Source organism: Micromesistius poutassou, assembly GCF_964030765.1.
Source record: "Micromesistius poutassou genome assembly, chromosome: 11".
Lineage (NCBI taxonomy): Eukaryota > Metazoa > Chordata > Actinopteri > Gadiformes > Gadidae > Micromesistius > Micromesistius poutassou.
The window spans coordinates 14,580,714-14,595,283 of NC_140281.1; the positions used below are offsets into that span (position 1 = coordinate 14,580,714).

General features: G+C 45.6%; 1 protein-coding gene across 2 annotated transcripts in view; it reads right to left on the reverse strand.

The window, feature by feature from the left end:
- asap1b (ArfGAP with SH3 domain, ankyrin repeat and PH domain 1b) overlaps positions 1–14,446 on the reverse strand; it is a 49,402-nt gene extending 34,956 nt beyond the window's left edge. For both annotated transcript variants that reach the window (XM_084474893.1, XM_084474892.1), the window contains exon 1: positions 13,638–14,446. In XM_084474893.1, the coding sequence (XP_084331019.1) occupies positions 13,638–13,763 (126 nt within the window). In that variant the 5' untranslated portion in view covers positions 13,764–14,446. The remainder of the gene's footprint in view (positions 1–13,637) is intronic.
- Between the last annotated feature and the right edge of the window lie 124 nt (positions 14,447–14,570).

The window sequence follows — 14,570 nt, forward strand, 5'->3', positions numbered from 1 at the left end:
AGAGGGCAGAGAACAGAACTGAGCAGAAAACAGACAGTGTGTCACCATACCGGCTTCTTACTGTATAGTATACTGTATACTTGGAGTTAAGACTTGGAGTTCAAAGTTTAATATTAAGTGAAACTCGGGCAATGCAATCCAGCCACAATATGCTAGAGGGCATTTAATGGCAGATATTTAGTTAGTACAACACAAGGACCAGTGGAAGCTTATCAATCCAAGATCCACGGCAGTTGGATGTGTAAAGAAAGGACAGAATACCAAGCTATCTTTGGCAAGAGATGACCACCCACACGACATGGCCTTTCCACCTTACCAAATGATCTTTAACCCCTGTATCCCCAAAAAAGCTATTGATTATATATATAAAGTGTTCTGTTATTGAGTCCTTTCTGGGAGATAATGCAATAATTGTACTAGTTAACTAGTGATGATGATTGTAGTAGCAAGCTTCTACTAAAGAGCATCATCTAATGAAAGCACCAACAGAGTTGGATGCTCGAGTCCTGACACATTATCCTCTCTAAAGGGATACTCTGTGTCACTATAGAAGCCTATCGAGGCCTTCAACAATCAGATATGAAGTAGGGCTCAATGCCAACACTGTGCAGTCACAGCAGCTGACACTAACATCAGCCAATCAAAAACAACCATTGTTTGGTACATATTGTATTATGGCTTCTCAGTCTTTCAAAAGACACAGATGATATTGTGTAAATAGTGGCGCCTTGTGAGTGACCTCACTTGTAACCACCATTCCACGCATTTATTTATCTATTCTGGCCAACACAAATCTGAGTTGGCCCACAAGGGGTCTGGTAAATATAACAGTTGTTTTAGTTTCAGGTTTTATATTAATATTTTTCTACAGCAGTTTGACCCATATGGCGTGCAAGTTCGCGACAGCTGGTACTGCCCACAAAAAAAGGTCACCCATAATCCTCTCTGCTGGCGTTATTAATCATAAAGATTTGATACAAGCATGCTTAAAACACAGATTGGGGTTACAGCCTTGTTCTGTCCACAAATTGTTTCTACAGTGATTAAAAAATATAAAACACCCACAAACACCCACACAAAGGAACACAAAGGAAACAGGATGGTCATTGCAAGGGATTTTGCAATAGCTGTTTCTGATTGGGGATTCGGACGTCACATGACAATGACATCCATGCAACGCAATTGAGAAACATTTGTTTCACCAAATAGTTTGTTCTTAATGTGTGTTTACTCCTAAAGGAGCTTTACAATGCATTATTTATGATTCTACTTTTTTGCTCTCCGACGGAGGATCTGTGCTCTAAGTCTGGCAGGTTTAGACCTGACAGGGGGTCTGTTTGGAGCTGGCATGGTTTAGTCAAGTTCTAATGGGTTTGTATAGTTTTTCTCCATATTCAAAGTTATTAATGCTAGGGTAGTGTACCTTATCCTTATAGGTTTAAAAACACTTAAATACTAGATTATCTAGATTGGTCGGCCAGCATCTTACTTCACGGATCACCTTGGTGTAGGTGGCATTAGGTGCTACAGTTGTAGCGATTGTAATCTCTGTTCAGCACAACTGGGAAGAATCTCACCAGACTCTTGATCGCCAAGATAAGGTTGACTCCATACAGCGAAGGCTTTGTGTAAATCCGCCAACCAGTTCCAGCATGAGACACTGGGAGGGTTAGCAAATGACTCAGCCACAGTGACTAAATGTTTGTGCTTGCCAGCTCCTCCACCCCAAATAAGTTGTGCTGTTTTATTTTGTCCAGGGCTATGAATAGGAAGTTTGGATGTTAACGCACATTTCACTGTCATGTGTGAATCCCACAAGGAGAATGAGCAGGGCGGGATTCTAACACGTCCGTGTCGGAACGCCTTGACAGTGGAAAACTGGGGTCACTGCACTGGGGTATAGCTAGGAGGGTCATAGGTCAACAGTGTGTTTGTGGAGGGTGAGGACATGCTACTGTGGTAAACACATGCACATGCAACACGTGCATATACATACATACTAACACACACACACACACACACACACACACCACAAACAAAAAGTTCCTGGGCCTAGTTGGGGGAGGGGGGGTTCTGCCGGACATCATTAGAGGAGCAGTGACAGGAAACTGTCTTTACTTCCTGCTTCCTGCTTGAGGGGTTATCCTCTCAGACAGAACTGCTGCTTCCTGGCCCAGCAGGAAACAGGAAGTGGCCCTGAATTGAAAGGAAGCAGGTAGAAGTCATATTGTCGGGGGTTCTGTCCTAGAGGTCAGTGGCACTAACTAAATAAAACTGACTGTCACTTGTGCTGCAGTTCTAACTCACGTTGAGATGTTTCCTATAGCATAACCCAAACCTGGTCATACATCACTAGGAGATGTTTTCTGTAGCACCACCCAAACTTGGTCATACATCATTAAGATATGCTTTCTATAGCGCCACCCAAACCTTGTCATACATCACTATGAGATGTTTCTATAGCACCACCCAAACCTGTGCTGTGTTCCAATATCCATACTTCCATGAGTACACTTAAACGTAGTACACTATCCGCACTGACTAAGTGCGCTGATTTTCAAATGTCAGTGTCGTTCCGAATCGAATACTACGTGGTGCACTAACCGGAAATTACGATCGCAACTGCCGCCATGGCTCCTCCCCCGCAATAAATATCCCGCTTTGAACGGTGAACTCTTTACGCATAGTAGCTATAAAAACCTATACAAGGTATAAAAGCTACAAAATGACTCCATTAATGCAGGCTATGTGAAAAATGTACCGACGTTGGCTCAGCCTGGCGTCGCCTCTTCCGCTACGTAGCTAAGATGGCTGCGGTTGAGTATGAAAAGTGTGCATTGATCCACACTTTGCGGTTTGACCGTTTTGAGTACACCATCCGGGTCCTTTCAGTACAATCCTTTCGCCCCGATCTGAATTGGAACGCCCTGCGTACTCAAACTAAGTATAGTGAGTGTAGATAGTATGGATACTGGAACACAGCACTGGTCATTTCATCACTAGGAGACGTTTCCTCTATTTTCTTGAGGGGATTCTCTGGCCCTGGCTGACAGTTGGCGTGGTAACCATGGCGACGGGATCTGGCCGGCTCGCGCTGCGCCTCAACATTCTTTCCTCCGCAGACGTGCTCTAAATACACGCCAGCTCAGCTGCACTCACGCTCACCCCTTTAACTCCTTACGTCTCTCTCTCTCTCTGTATCTCTTGCCCTCTCACTCAGTCTTTCTCTTCATCTATTCCTATCCCAGTGTTCTCTCACTATATACCTCACTCTCTTTCTGTCTCTCTCTATCTTTCTCATTAGCTCTCTCACTATATACCTCACTCTCTTTCTGTCTCTCTCTCTCTCTCTCTCTCTCTCTCTCTCTCTATCTCTCTCCCCCAGGCAGAGCAGTAGCTGTCAGGTACAGAGAGATACAGCAGCCCAGAGCAGCTAGCTCGGCCCACTGTGTGCAGACAGACAATTGCAAATTCACAATTTGTCCCTAGAAGACAGGAAGTGCACGACTATTAAAGGGTCTATAGCCCCCTCCCCCCCACGACACGCGTCCCGCTGCAGCCCACTGCCCTTGTGACCACATCAGCTTGTTTATCCCCGCTGATACACACACACACACACACACACACACACACACACACACAGGCCAGTTAGACTCCAGCACCCCGTGACATCACATCCTGTTTAACATTTACTTCATATTTTGAGCAGGCGTTTTTATCCAATGAGACTTACAGTGATTTTATAGATGTATGTCATTAAGGATCAGTTAGGGCTTGGGGGCATCTTGATGTTCAGGGTTAGACATTGGGGATGGAACCCAGAACCTTGAGGGTGACAAACACAACACCACTAGTACACTATCCTGCACCAGATCCTGTTTATGCGATCAGCGTTGGAGTACATTGCTTTATCTAACATGCGGATATTCACCCTTATTAATATGATACTGGAATAACAGGAAGATTTATTATTATAAGACTTGTGACATCTGTAACATCACTTCCTTACCGTTGGAGCAGATAGGTATCGAAGCACAATATCAGTTGAGCTGGTCTTAGCTAGGGACAACTGGGTTATTCCACTTAGTAATAATACTTAATAATATGATACTGAGTGATCATACAATCAAAAATAGAGAAAGAATGGAAAATATTAACACATGGAAACAGATTCCTCATGCCTGTGGCTGTTCACACTCAGATCGGAAATCAGGAAATCTGATTCATAGACACATGGCTGCACACACACTCTCTCACACACATAAACGCACACATCCACACATTCACACAGACACACACAATGGTAAAATTGTAGCCTGACATTATCAGCGACAATCTGAGCAACTATTTAACTGTGTTTTCTACACAAACTCATCCCGGTCACTGATTGGGGGTTATGTCTAGGCCTCTGATACAGCTGTAAATAGTTTTAAACGAGGACATCCCCAGATCTTGGCAGGACAGGAAGAGGAAGGGTGGGGTGGCAGGAAGTGGGAAGTCCCATCCCTTCCTCACTGGGCCACTGTCTCACTAAAAAATAAGAGGAAGAGCCACTTTCTGAAGAAGAAAAGGTCCTGTTATCTATGGTAGGGTTCCATCGCCTGCCACACGGTCAGTTTTAGTTACAATGTGGCAACAAGAAGACCAGATGGTAGCCAGATAGTACAAAATGGAGTCTACATCTCAGATGCCACTCAGATACAACTAGCCAAGAATGGCATGCTGTGATTAGAATAGGGTATTTAATTGTGAAAGGGTCCATCCTAGCCAATCACAATTGAAACAGGGGGCTACACTATGAGATTTGCCCAATCCTGTGTTTTAATATGAGTCTAGCGGTACAAAGCAGGCCAATAGGTAGACTCTGGTGGGTCTTCAGGGTGACAAGTGTGCATATGTGTGCTTGTGTGTGCATGTGCGTGTGTGTGTGTGTGTTTGTGTGTACTGGTGTGTGTGTGTGTGTGTGTGTGTGTGTGTGTGTGTGTGTGGCACACTTCCTTCCTCTCACTTCTTGTTTGTGAGAACGTGCACAATGTGCCTGTTTTGAGATTTGCTGCAGCCACAGGGAAGCCCCAGAAGCCATAACATATATAAAATAAATTGTTTTTAGAGTTTGTCTTTATTAAGGGTTGGAACCTTTGTAAAAAACACTTTTGAACATTAAAATGTAGGTTTATAGAATTAAAATGGGTAACACAAACCTACCCACACATGAACATACATAAACACCCACACACACACACACACACACACACACACACACACACACACACAACTTGGCCACAACCTCAACCACGTAAGGCATGTTATCCATTTGGAGTCATATTCATACCATAATACATCTTAAACAAAACAGTTAAATAGTTCATGACCTAAAAATGAAAATGGGGACAGGAATTCAACATGGAATTTAACAGTGAGCACAAATCTGCCACATTCTGACCACCGTTAATCTATAACTCTGTACCATCAATAGTACTTGACATAGCCCAAAGCCAAACATATCTACCGAGAGAGAAGATGCGTTGTGTTAAGTCAACTCATACAGTATGCCTGGAGGTTCACTTTGTAATACTCCACTATGACATAAAGCCAAAGACCACCATGCTGTATTTTGACATAACATACACAACATAACAGTACTGTGTAGCATAGCAAGACAACAACCCAAAGCAGAGGACACATGTCCAAGTAGCATTTCTCCTATCTCCGCCTTATCAGTGATCGGATGATAAGCCTGGCTGCCACCTTCCTTCACAGGAGTCCTGTTGTAAACCCCCAGAAAGAAAAACTAAAACCATTCTCTGGTTTCCAAACTCTAATCTCAGACCACATTCCACTGGACTCTCAGTGGAACTGTCTCACATTTTGACTGTTAAACCCCAGAAGCCTATTGTTCAGTACCATATAGTTAGCTGACCCGCTTTCATCCAGAGCTACTTCCAGTAAATACAAATACGTCATTTAGGAGCAGGTAGGGGTTAGACAGGACAGAGACAAGTCATTAAAGAGCAGGTAGGGGTTAGATCATCCAGAGACAGGTTATTAAGGAGCAGGTAGGGGTCAGACAGTACAGAGACAAGTCATTCAGTAGCAGGTAGGGGTTAGACAATACAGAAAGAGGTCATTCAGTAGCAGATAGGGGTTTTGGATCTCTTCAGGTAGACTGTGGACACCCTGCCCCTATCACAAGACTCCTCCACCTTCTAGCATCTAGCATGATCCCCAGCACGCCACCGGGACAGGAAATGAGGTAAGCCAGCGTATATGGCGAGTGGTTCCCCCTGTGTCTAACAGGGTCAGTAAAAAAGCCTCTTCCCTGATCTTCTACTTTCTCTTTGAAGCCCCCCTGAGGGCCAAAGGGGTGGTGGTAGGGGTGGGGCTGGTTGAGGAACAGCATGGACCAGGAAGTGAGGCTGATGTGGAGGAGTAGGAGGAAGAGGAGGTGGAGGCTGGACCTATGGAACCCCCCCAGGCGGGGTCGAGAAAGCTCTGTTCATGGAGCACAAGATCAGACCCTTGAGTGGGGAGGCCGAGTTTCCCAGGCACGCACACACACACACAGGGTCGGGTTCCTGCTGGTTTACTGCTGGACATGGGACCAGATAACCCCCTGATCCCCCCTGTCTGCGGTCTGTCTCCCCCCTGGGCGTTTTGTCCCGACAGGAGGGGGGTGGGGGGGGAACACTAGTGCAGAACACTAGGATGTCCTGCCAAGGGGTTTGGGGTCGGCGCAGCAGGGGTTACCAGAATATTTGCCCGCGAGTCCCAGCTGTCGGCACTCCCTCCTGCCCACAGCTGCACTACATATATCACCCTGGGCTACTAGCCCCAATCATCCTGGGCTACTAGCCTGGATCACCCTGGGCTACTAGCCTGGATCACCCTGGGCTACTAGCTCGGCCCGGATCACCCTGGGCTACTAGCTCGGCCCGGATCAGCCTGGGCTACTAGCCTGGCCCAGATCACCCTGGGCTACTAGCCTGGATCACCCTGGGCTACTAGCTCGGCCCGGATCACCCTGGGCTACTAGCTCGGCCCGGATCAGCCTGGGCTACTAGCTCGGCCCGGATCAGCCTGGGCTACTAGCCTGGCCCAGATCACCCCGGGCTACTAGCCTGGCCCAGATCACCCCGGGCTACTAGCCTGGCCCGGATAAGCTTTACTACATCACCCTGGGCTACTAGCCTGGCCCGGATCAGCTTCACTACATCACCCTGGGCTACTAGCCTGGCCCGGATCAGCTTCACTACATCACCTTGGGCTACTAGCACGACCCAGTGGTCACATCAGTCCGGGGCCCTCAGCCCAACATGGCATTGTACGGATCTAGACTCTGCTAAGCAGCTAACAGGGAGACCACATTGGAGCCCGCCAGCGCCACGTATGCGCTGTGTTACAGAACGCCCTGGTTTCCATGGGGGACGACCACTGTGTTGATGAGAGTCAGACCAGACGATTCACCTGGACGTGCATGTTTTACCTCGAGAGCAGACAGGATGTTGTTGTGGGCGCTGATGCGTGTGGGGGGTGCGCACACAAACATTGCCATCCTGACGTTTTTTATCTGTTAGGATGGTAACTGCAGTTACATAAAAGTGTCTGGCTGGTTTTAATTATTCAGTGCGTTGGCCTCCTTCCTCACAAAGGCAAACTAAAAATACTCCTCAGGATCTGTTTAGATTACAGACCAGCTGGGAGAAATGAGAATTCATTTATGGATGAATAACGGTGTTGTTTTATTGTGTTATTCGTTTTTGAATTGTTGTATACTGATTTATGCTTCACTTTTACTTTGCTGTACTAAAAACAGATTACACGCTTATTGACTTCAGGTAAACGGAGATGCTAAGCACAGAACTGTGCTGCTGTGTTCGCTCTTTCCCTCCTCTGCACTTCATTGTTTTACTGAGTAATTGTAATTCCATCAGATTTGAGTCGCAAGAGTAGCAGAGATGGTAACAAATAAGAGAGCACACTGCTATACAAATAGTGCTATAGCAGTGCTATACACTGCTATACTTTCTACTTGAATATATTTGTATAGCAAATAGTCTAAATCATGCATTAGTATTCATCAACTGAACAGCGTCAGTGCAAACGCGCCTGCATAATTCAACGTACATATCCTTTCCTCTCTGCACTGTACTTATATTGCTGTGTCAACCGAATCCGACACCTGAATTGACTCGTTGTTTATGAATACAGTGCTATCTGTGTAATAACCTCATGGACATAGATGACAGCGGCATAGAGATGGACCGCAGCCGGCTACTGGAAACACTGACTGCTGTGTGTTGTTGACCGTAGGCTAGATAAGCATGTCATGTGACCAAGATGGAGAGGTCACATGTCTGCATGTCCTCAGGACTGTTTAACACAGATATGTTACATCAGATAACGTAAATCTACGACAAATAGAAAGCCTTATTCTTAAATTGTGTAGCGCTAGGACAAATAGACTGCCTTTCATTGATTAATTAACCTAGAGCTAGAACAAAAAGACCACCTTGTTCTTTAAATAGTGTAGGGCTTCAACAAATTGACTGCCTTTATCATATCAATAACGTTCATAATGATTAATTATACAATACATTTAAATGACCATCAGCTCTATTTTTTATAAATTAGGTTTAAGGATCTTCTTTAGCTCTAGATATAAGGTTGAAAATGTGAACTTTTGGTATCAGAGTTAGGTTAATCCGGAATTGTGGATGGGTCAAGTAGAAGTAGAGGGTTTTTTGGTTTTGTTAAGGTCAGAGTAACTAAGGATCTGGTGGGGCAGCAGTGCATCGTGGGAGATCCAGTGGAAGTGTGTGTAGTCACATCCTTTCAGCATGAGGTCAGGGCTCAGCATTAGTGTTTACAGAGAATAGACAACATTTTCCCTGCTCCTGACCATGTGATGCTGGGGGGGAGGAGAAGAGATGCATGCTGGGAGGAATGCATAACAGGGCTTCCCTCGGCGTGGCCATCGTGGGCTTTTAGCGGTTTACTAAAATAAAAGCGCAGCACCACACAAAGTCCTATCTGTAGTGCACAAAGAGAGAGAGAGACAGAGACCCATAGAGAGAAAGAATGAGAGAGAAAGAGAAAGAGCGAAAGAGAGAAAGAGAGATGGGGAGGGAGGGAGAGAGAGAGAGAAGGAAAGAAAAAGAGAGTTGGGGGAGCAAGAGAGAGAAGGAAAGAGAAAGAGGGGGGAGGGCGAAGGAAAGAGAGAGGAGGGAAAGAGAAAACGAGAGAGACAGAAAGCAAGACAGATACGTAACAAAAGACAGAACACAGCCAGAGGAAAGAAGCCAGAAAAAGCGACGGAGGAAGGTAGACACATACCGAAAAATATAAAGATTTTTGCTTCAGATTATAGTGACCAGAGTAGAAACAGACAACCATTACACAGACACCTCCGCTTGCCCAAACAAACGGCCAGCGCTTTCAGAATGACGTCATATGGAATTATGGGTACAATAGAACCACGGATCAGCGGAACACACATCTCCTCGGCTGTCCATATCACATGAGCACAATGAAGAGGAATATGATGAAGAAGAGGATGAGGAAGTCAGGATGTCATTCTAACTCACTATATATATAATGATGTATATAATACACCATTTAAACACAACAGTTAAATTATCCAATAAGATGATGTCACCCCCTGCAATAATGATGTCACCTCCTGCATTGATGATATCACCTCCTCCATTGATGATGTCACCTCCTGCATTGATGAGGTCCCCAAACCCGGAAATAATGTCACCTCTTGCAGTGATGACGTCAACACATGCAGTGACAACGGTGATCACTGCATGTGTAGATCACGTCAACAAATGCGGTAATGAGGGCAGCACATGGAGCGAGGATATCGGCTATTGCAGTAATGATGTCACTCTACTGCAGGAATTATGTCATCTCCTGCAGAGATGATGTCACCACCTGTGTTGCCAGCCAACTAGCTCTGCATGTCTGGACATTTCTTTGAGCAACTGTCTGTTTGGTGTGAATGCCTTTACCTTAATTAAAGGTAAAGGAATGCCTAATGCTGGTCTGAAGCTGCCATAGACCACTAGAAGATGAAGGGATACTGGGCGAGTGTGTCCTGCAGTGCTACCTGGCCACATGTGGTCAGGTATAGCTTGGTGCTCAGGAAGCTTTGTGGGCTCGTTATGCAAGGATCAATAATAGATGTGTGGTGCTGCACAATCTAGACTTCCTAATGTTACACCGGCTAAGAGAGGTTCAGCATATGCATACATTCTGTCTCTCTACCCCTCTCTCCAATTCTCTCTACTGTGCACTTAACAACTCTCTGTCTTCACCTGTCTCCAACTCTCTCTCTCTAACCTCTGTCATACTTGCGCTCACCTTTTTATGTAAATTTATATATTACCTACACTTAGTGCTATCTTTGCACTATCTGGTTGAATCGGTTCAATGAATTTCCTTGTGTTGTACTTGTGCAACGAATGTAATCTAATCTGTTTTAGACCATCTCTCTAACTGCCTCACTGACTCTCTCTTCCTCTATAACTTGCTCTCTCAACCTCTCTCTTCCTCTATTACTACTTTTATATTCCTCCCTCACACTATATCTCACTGACTACATCTCTCTCCACCTCCCTCTGGCTAGCCTTTATCACTATCTCTCTCTCCTAACCCCTCTCTACCACTCTCTCTATATATATATATATCCCTCGATCTACCTCCCTCTACCTCTCTCTCTATCTTCCTAAAGGAATCCAGTGATCAGTATCAGCTGTGAGAGTGCGTCAGCTCCCTGCTGGGTCACCGTCTCACCTCAGGTTACATCATTAAAGATTCATGCTGTTCCTCTGCATTATTGACCCTGTCAACAAGGCAGGAAGTCACTATACTGGAGACACAGCTGAGCCATACAGAAACCTAACCTAGCCTAGAGCTTCACCAAATCCACCTTACCATCGAGCTCTTGTCTGGCCGTGACATCATCGGGTGGTTGAACCACCTTTTGAGGGCCGTGGATTAATTTGATTAATTCAGTGGTCATCATTTTATCAGACAGAAAACCAATAAATACTATTTGTGTTTCAGGAGATCTCCTGGGGCATTGTGGGAAAATAAGTTCTGCTGACTTCCTGACCTTCCCTTCCTGACCTCATTGACTGTGTCTGCATTCAGTTCTAGTCCCTCCCAGTTTACCTCGCGCTATCCGTCGATTGGCTAAGTTACAGTGTCATGGCCCTAGAGTCGTGTGTTTGTTTGCTGATGAAAGGAATATGCTGCTCTTCTCTGTTGGCGCTGTACCGAACCGCGCGCCATGTGATCTCTGCAGAAATTCCAGAGCGGCTACTGAGGCCGAGCCCACACAGCGTTGTCCTCGGCGACAGATGTTTTGCGTTTGCGCTGAAGACTCCAATGCTAACCCTGCATGCGGCTAACCCTGTCATGCTAACCCTGTGATGCTCATGCTAGATTGGTAACACTACCTGCTACCTTGGCATGCAAAAGCCTGCCTGATGCATAGACCTGTGTTACACTGCCTGCTTACACTGAATGGAAACTCTGGCCATTGTCCACCTCGAACTGAGATATCTGTTTCAACTACTCATCCTCACAGCCTTCCTTTCTAATAAATGCACAAGAGGATTTAGCTTTTACCTGATGATAGGGTGGAGTTGAACAACATTAATCGATGGGGTAGCTCCTACTTCCTCATTACAGACAGGACCCCCTCACAACACACATACACACACACACACACACACACACACACAGGGCGCATCTCTATCGTCTGTATGTGTAGTGAGATGGTGGGAGTCCATAATAACAGGACATCTTGAGACAGGATATTGGAGCTGTAAGATTGGTCCACATGTGATGGGTGATAGAAGGAATACCTTCTCCCTATTTGAGATTACTGCAAACACACAGGAGGCCTCATTCTGTATTTTTGTTGGTGGCTGAGGATCTGTGTTTTCTTTGGTTGGACATTATTCTGCACACTAATGCAAAGGAAGTTAAGGTGATTAAATTGGGAATCCAGTTAAATGACTAAATTAATTTGGAGCAGAGTGCAGAGTGACTTACCATTAAAGAAACACCTGAGCAGTATAAAATAATTAATTTGAAACCACATAGAAGCTCCTTCCATTATAGCCTGAACATGCTTGCCCTATGTGCTGCTGTGTATGTGGTACATGGTTGTATATGTCTGTAACACAGTTCATGTATGTGTGTGTATGGACAGATCATGTCTGCATACGCCACATATATTAATGTCTAAGTGCACTTGTACTGCTATTTTCTTCTTTTAGTTTTGCCATTTAGCAGACACTCTTCAAGACATTCTTAAGTGGGCATCTTGCTCATACGTGCCTGCTGGTAGACTGTGTGGACATTGGGGTTCAAACCAAAAGCAAGCAGGACGACAGCGGTGATTATTGGACATCACTTAAACACAAATAAACTGCATTTATGAAATGCTTTACATGTTATACCTTGCAATAACATATGCACACACAGACCTACACACACAAACACCCACACCCACACACACACACACACACACACACACACAAATACAGACACAATCACCCACGCACAGTCACTCATTCTCACCAACGGCAGTCATTAACCCACGCAAAGCGATGAGTAAGAAAATAACACACGGGAGGAGGCAGGGATCGAAACGGCAAGCATTCAGTCGCGAGATGACTTGTAAGATTAGCTCTCCAACACCTGATGGCCGGATTACCTCACTCTGTATAGTGTACCATCGCTGTCTACTTTTCTGTAGCTCTGTCTGACTGTAATCAGTTATATTGTTACTAAAAACATGATGGACAGTGGCTAAAGACCTCTGGCTAGTACTGGCAGCCTCCATAATCCTGTAGTTCTAAATCCTCCTCCTCTCTCTCTTTCTTTCACTCCGCCACTGGCTAGAATGCTCTCTCTTTCGCTCTCCCTCTCACCCTTTCTTTCTTTCGCTCTCTCCTACTCCCTCCCCTTCTACTCTCATACTCCCTCCCCAGCTCTCGGCTAGTGCTTGGCAGCTCGCTTAGAAACTGGGAGTTATGTAAGAGAGCAGGCAGTAAGCTGTAGGCCAAAATGCACTCCATCATTCCCCCTGTGCCATCCACAGCCAGCCCACCCTTCCATTTGAATGAACTGACTGGAAATAATTCACAATATAAGACACAGTTAAATGGAGGAGCCACATACTTGTTCACTATACCCCTAGTCCATTCCCAGAGGACCATGATATGAGTGGAGGAATGTGAATTTTTGATGGATTCTTTCATCAACTGAAAGGGTGAGCCCAGGAGTGTGTGGGCACGTACTAGTGTGTATAAGTACAACCTCTACATGAGCGTGAGTGTAATTGTGTTTATTTTACAAGCGGGTTTATTGCACCCTATTGATCTGCTACGTTATATCGTATCTTCGTAAAGCGATTTAACATTGTGGATACCGTTAGGCCCATGGTTATCAATAATGAGAAGGGATTGAAATCATAGCCTAAAAAACAATGAGTTGTCCATGGCATGTTCAAATAGACGATTGTTCTGGGGTCTTGTTGCGGAGCTAGTGGTCCTGGACCCAGATCGCCCTGCTATGGGACTAATGTGTGTCAGTTGGGTCTACTAATGTGCTGTTACCTCCTCCAACACGTTGACGGTGTTCCTGCAGTTCTGGAGCCGGGTGGTGAAGCTGGACGTGGTCGGAGAGTTGTAATCCTCAGTGGTCTCGGAGAGAAACTCCGACACCGATATTTGATCCGGCATTCTTCCGCGGGAGGGAGAAAGCCCAAAAAGGTGGGTTGGTTTGAAACAAAGTGGTCAGAAAGACAAAAGCATGAACCAGGCTGAGACGAAACAGGGGTTGAGTTGCGCGCCGTTGGAAGGAAAAAGCAGCTCTCCTCACACATACAAGTCACACACAAGTATGGATGTCCTCACAGATACAAGTACGGATGTACTCACACGTACAAGCCAAATACACGAACAAATGTCCTCACGAAGCCCAGAGTCACACACTAATATCGATTTGACCAAAAGACGGTGACTTCTCGAATGACTTCACAGTCCCCAAGGGACGCGCGGAGAGGGATTCCGCCGAAGGTCCTCACTGTCGTTCGCTTCCTTAGTGGGGGTTTTCCAATAAAAAATGAATTCAAAACCGCGTCTTTCTAGACGATGTCACCGTGGTTCTCACTTAAAGCTCCCAGATAGAAAACGCACTAGAGAATAGCGGATCCCCTCATTCTGCTTTACAGATGTTCAGTAGCACGACGGGCGTCCAACACGGTGAAAAATGTGTCGAGTCTTTCTCTTTCGTTCACATGGCCCACAGGCTGCAGGTCCCAAGGACTTATTGGAGGGTTTGGTATTGTCTTCTTTTTTGGTTTATCCTTTTAATGCAAAAGGCTGCCTCTAAACACTCGCAGCCTCTCTCTCTCGCTCGCTCTCTCTCTCTCTCTCTCTCTCTCTCTCTCTCTCTCTCTCTCTCTCTCTCTCTCTCTCTCTTTCTGGCTCGCGCTCTCACCCTCTCTCTCACTCGCACTATTGCTCTCTAACTCTCTCTCTATATCT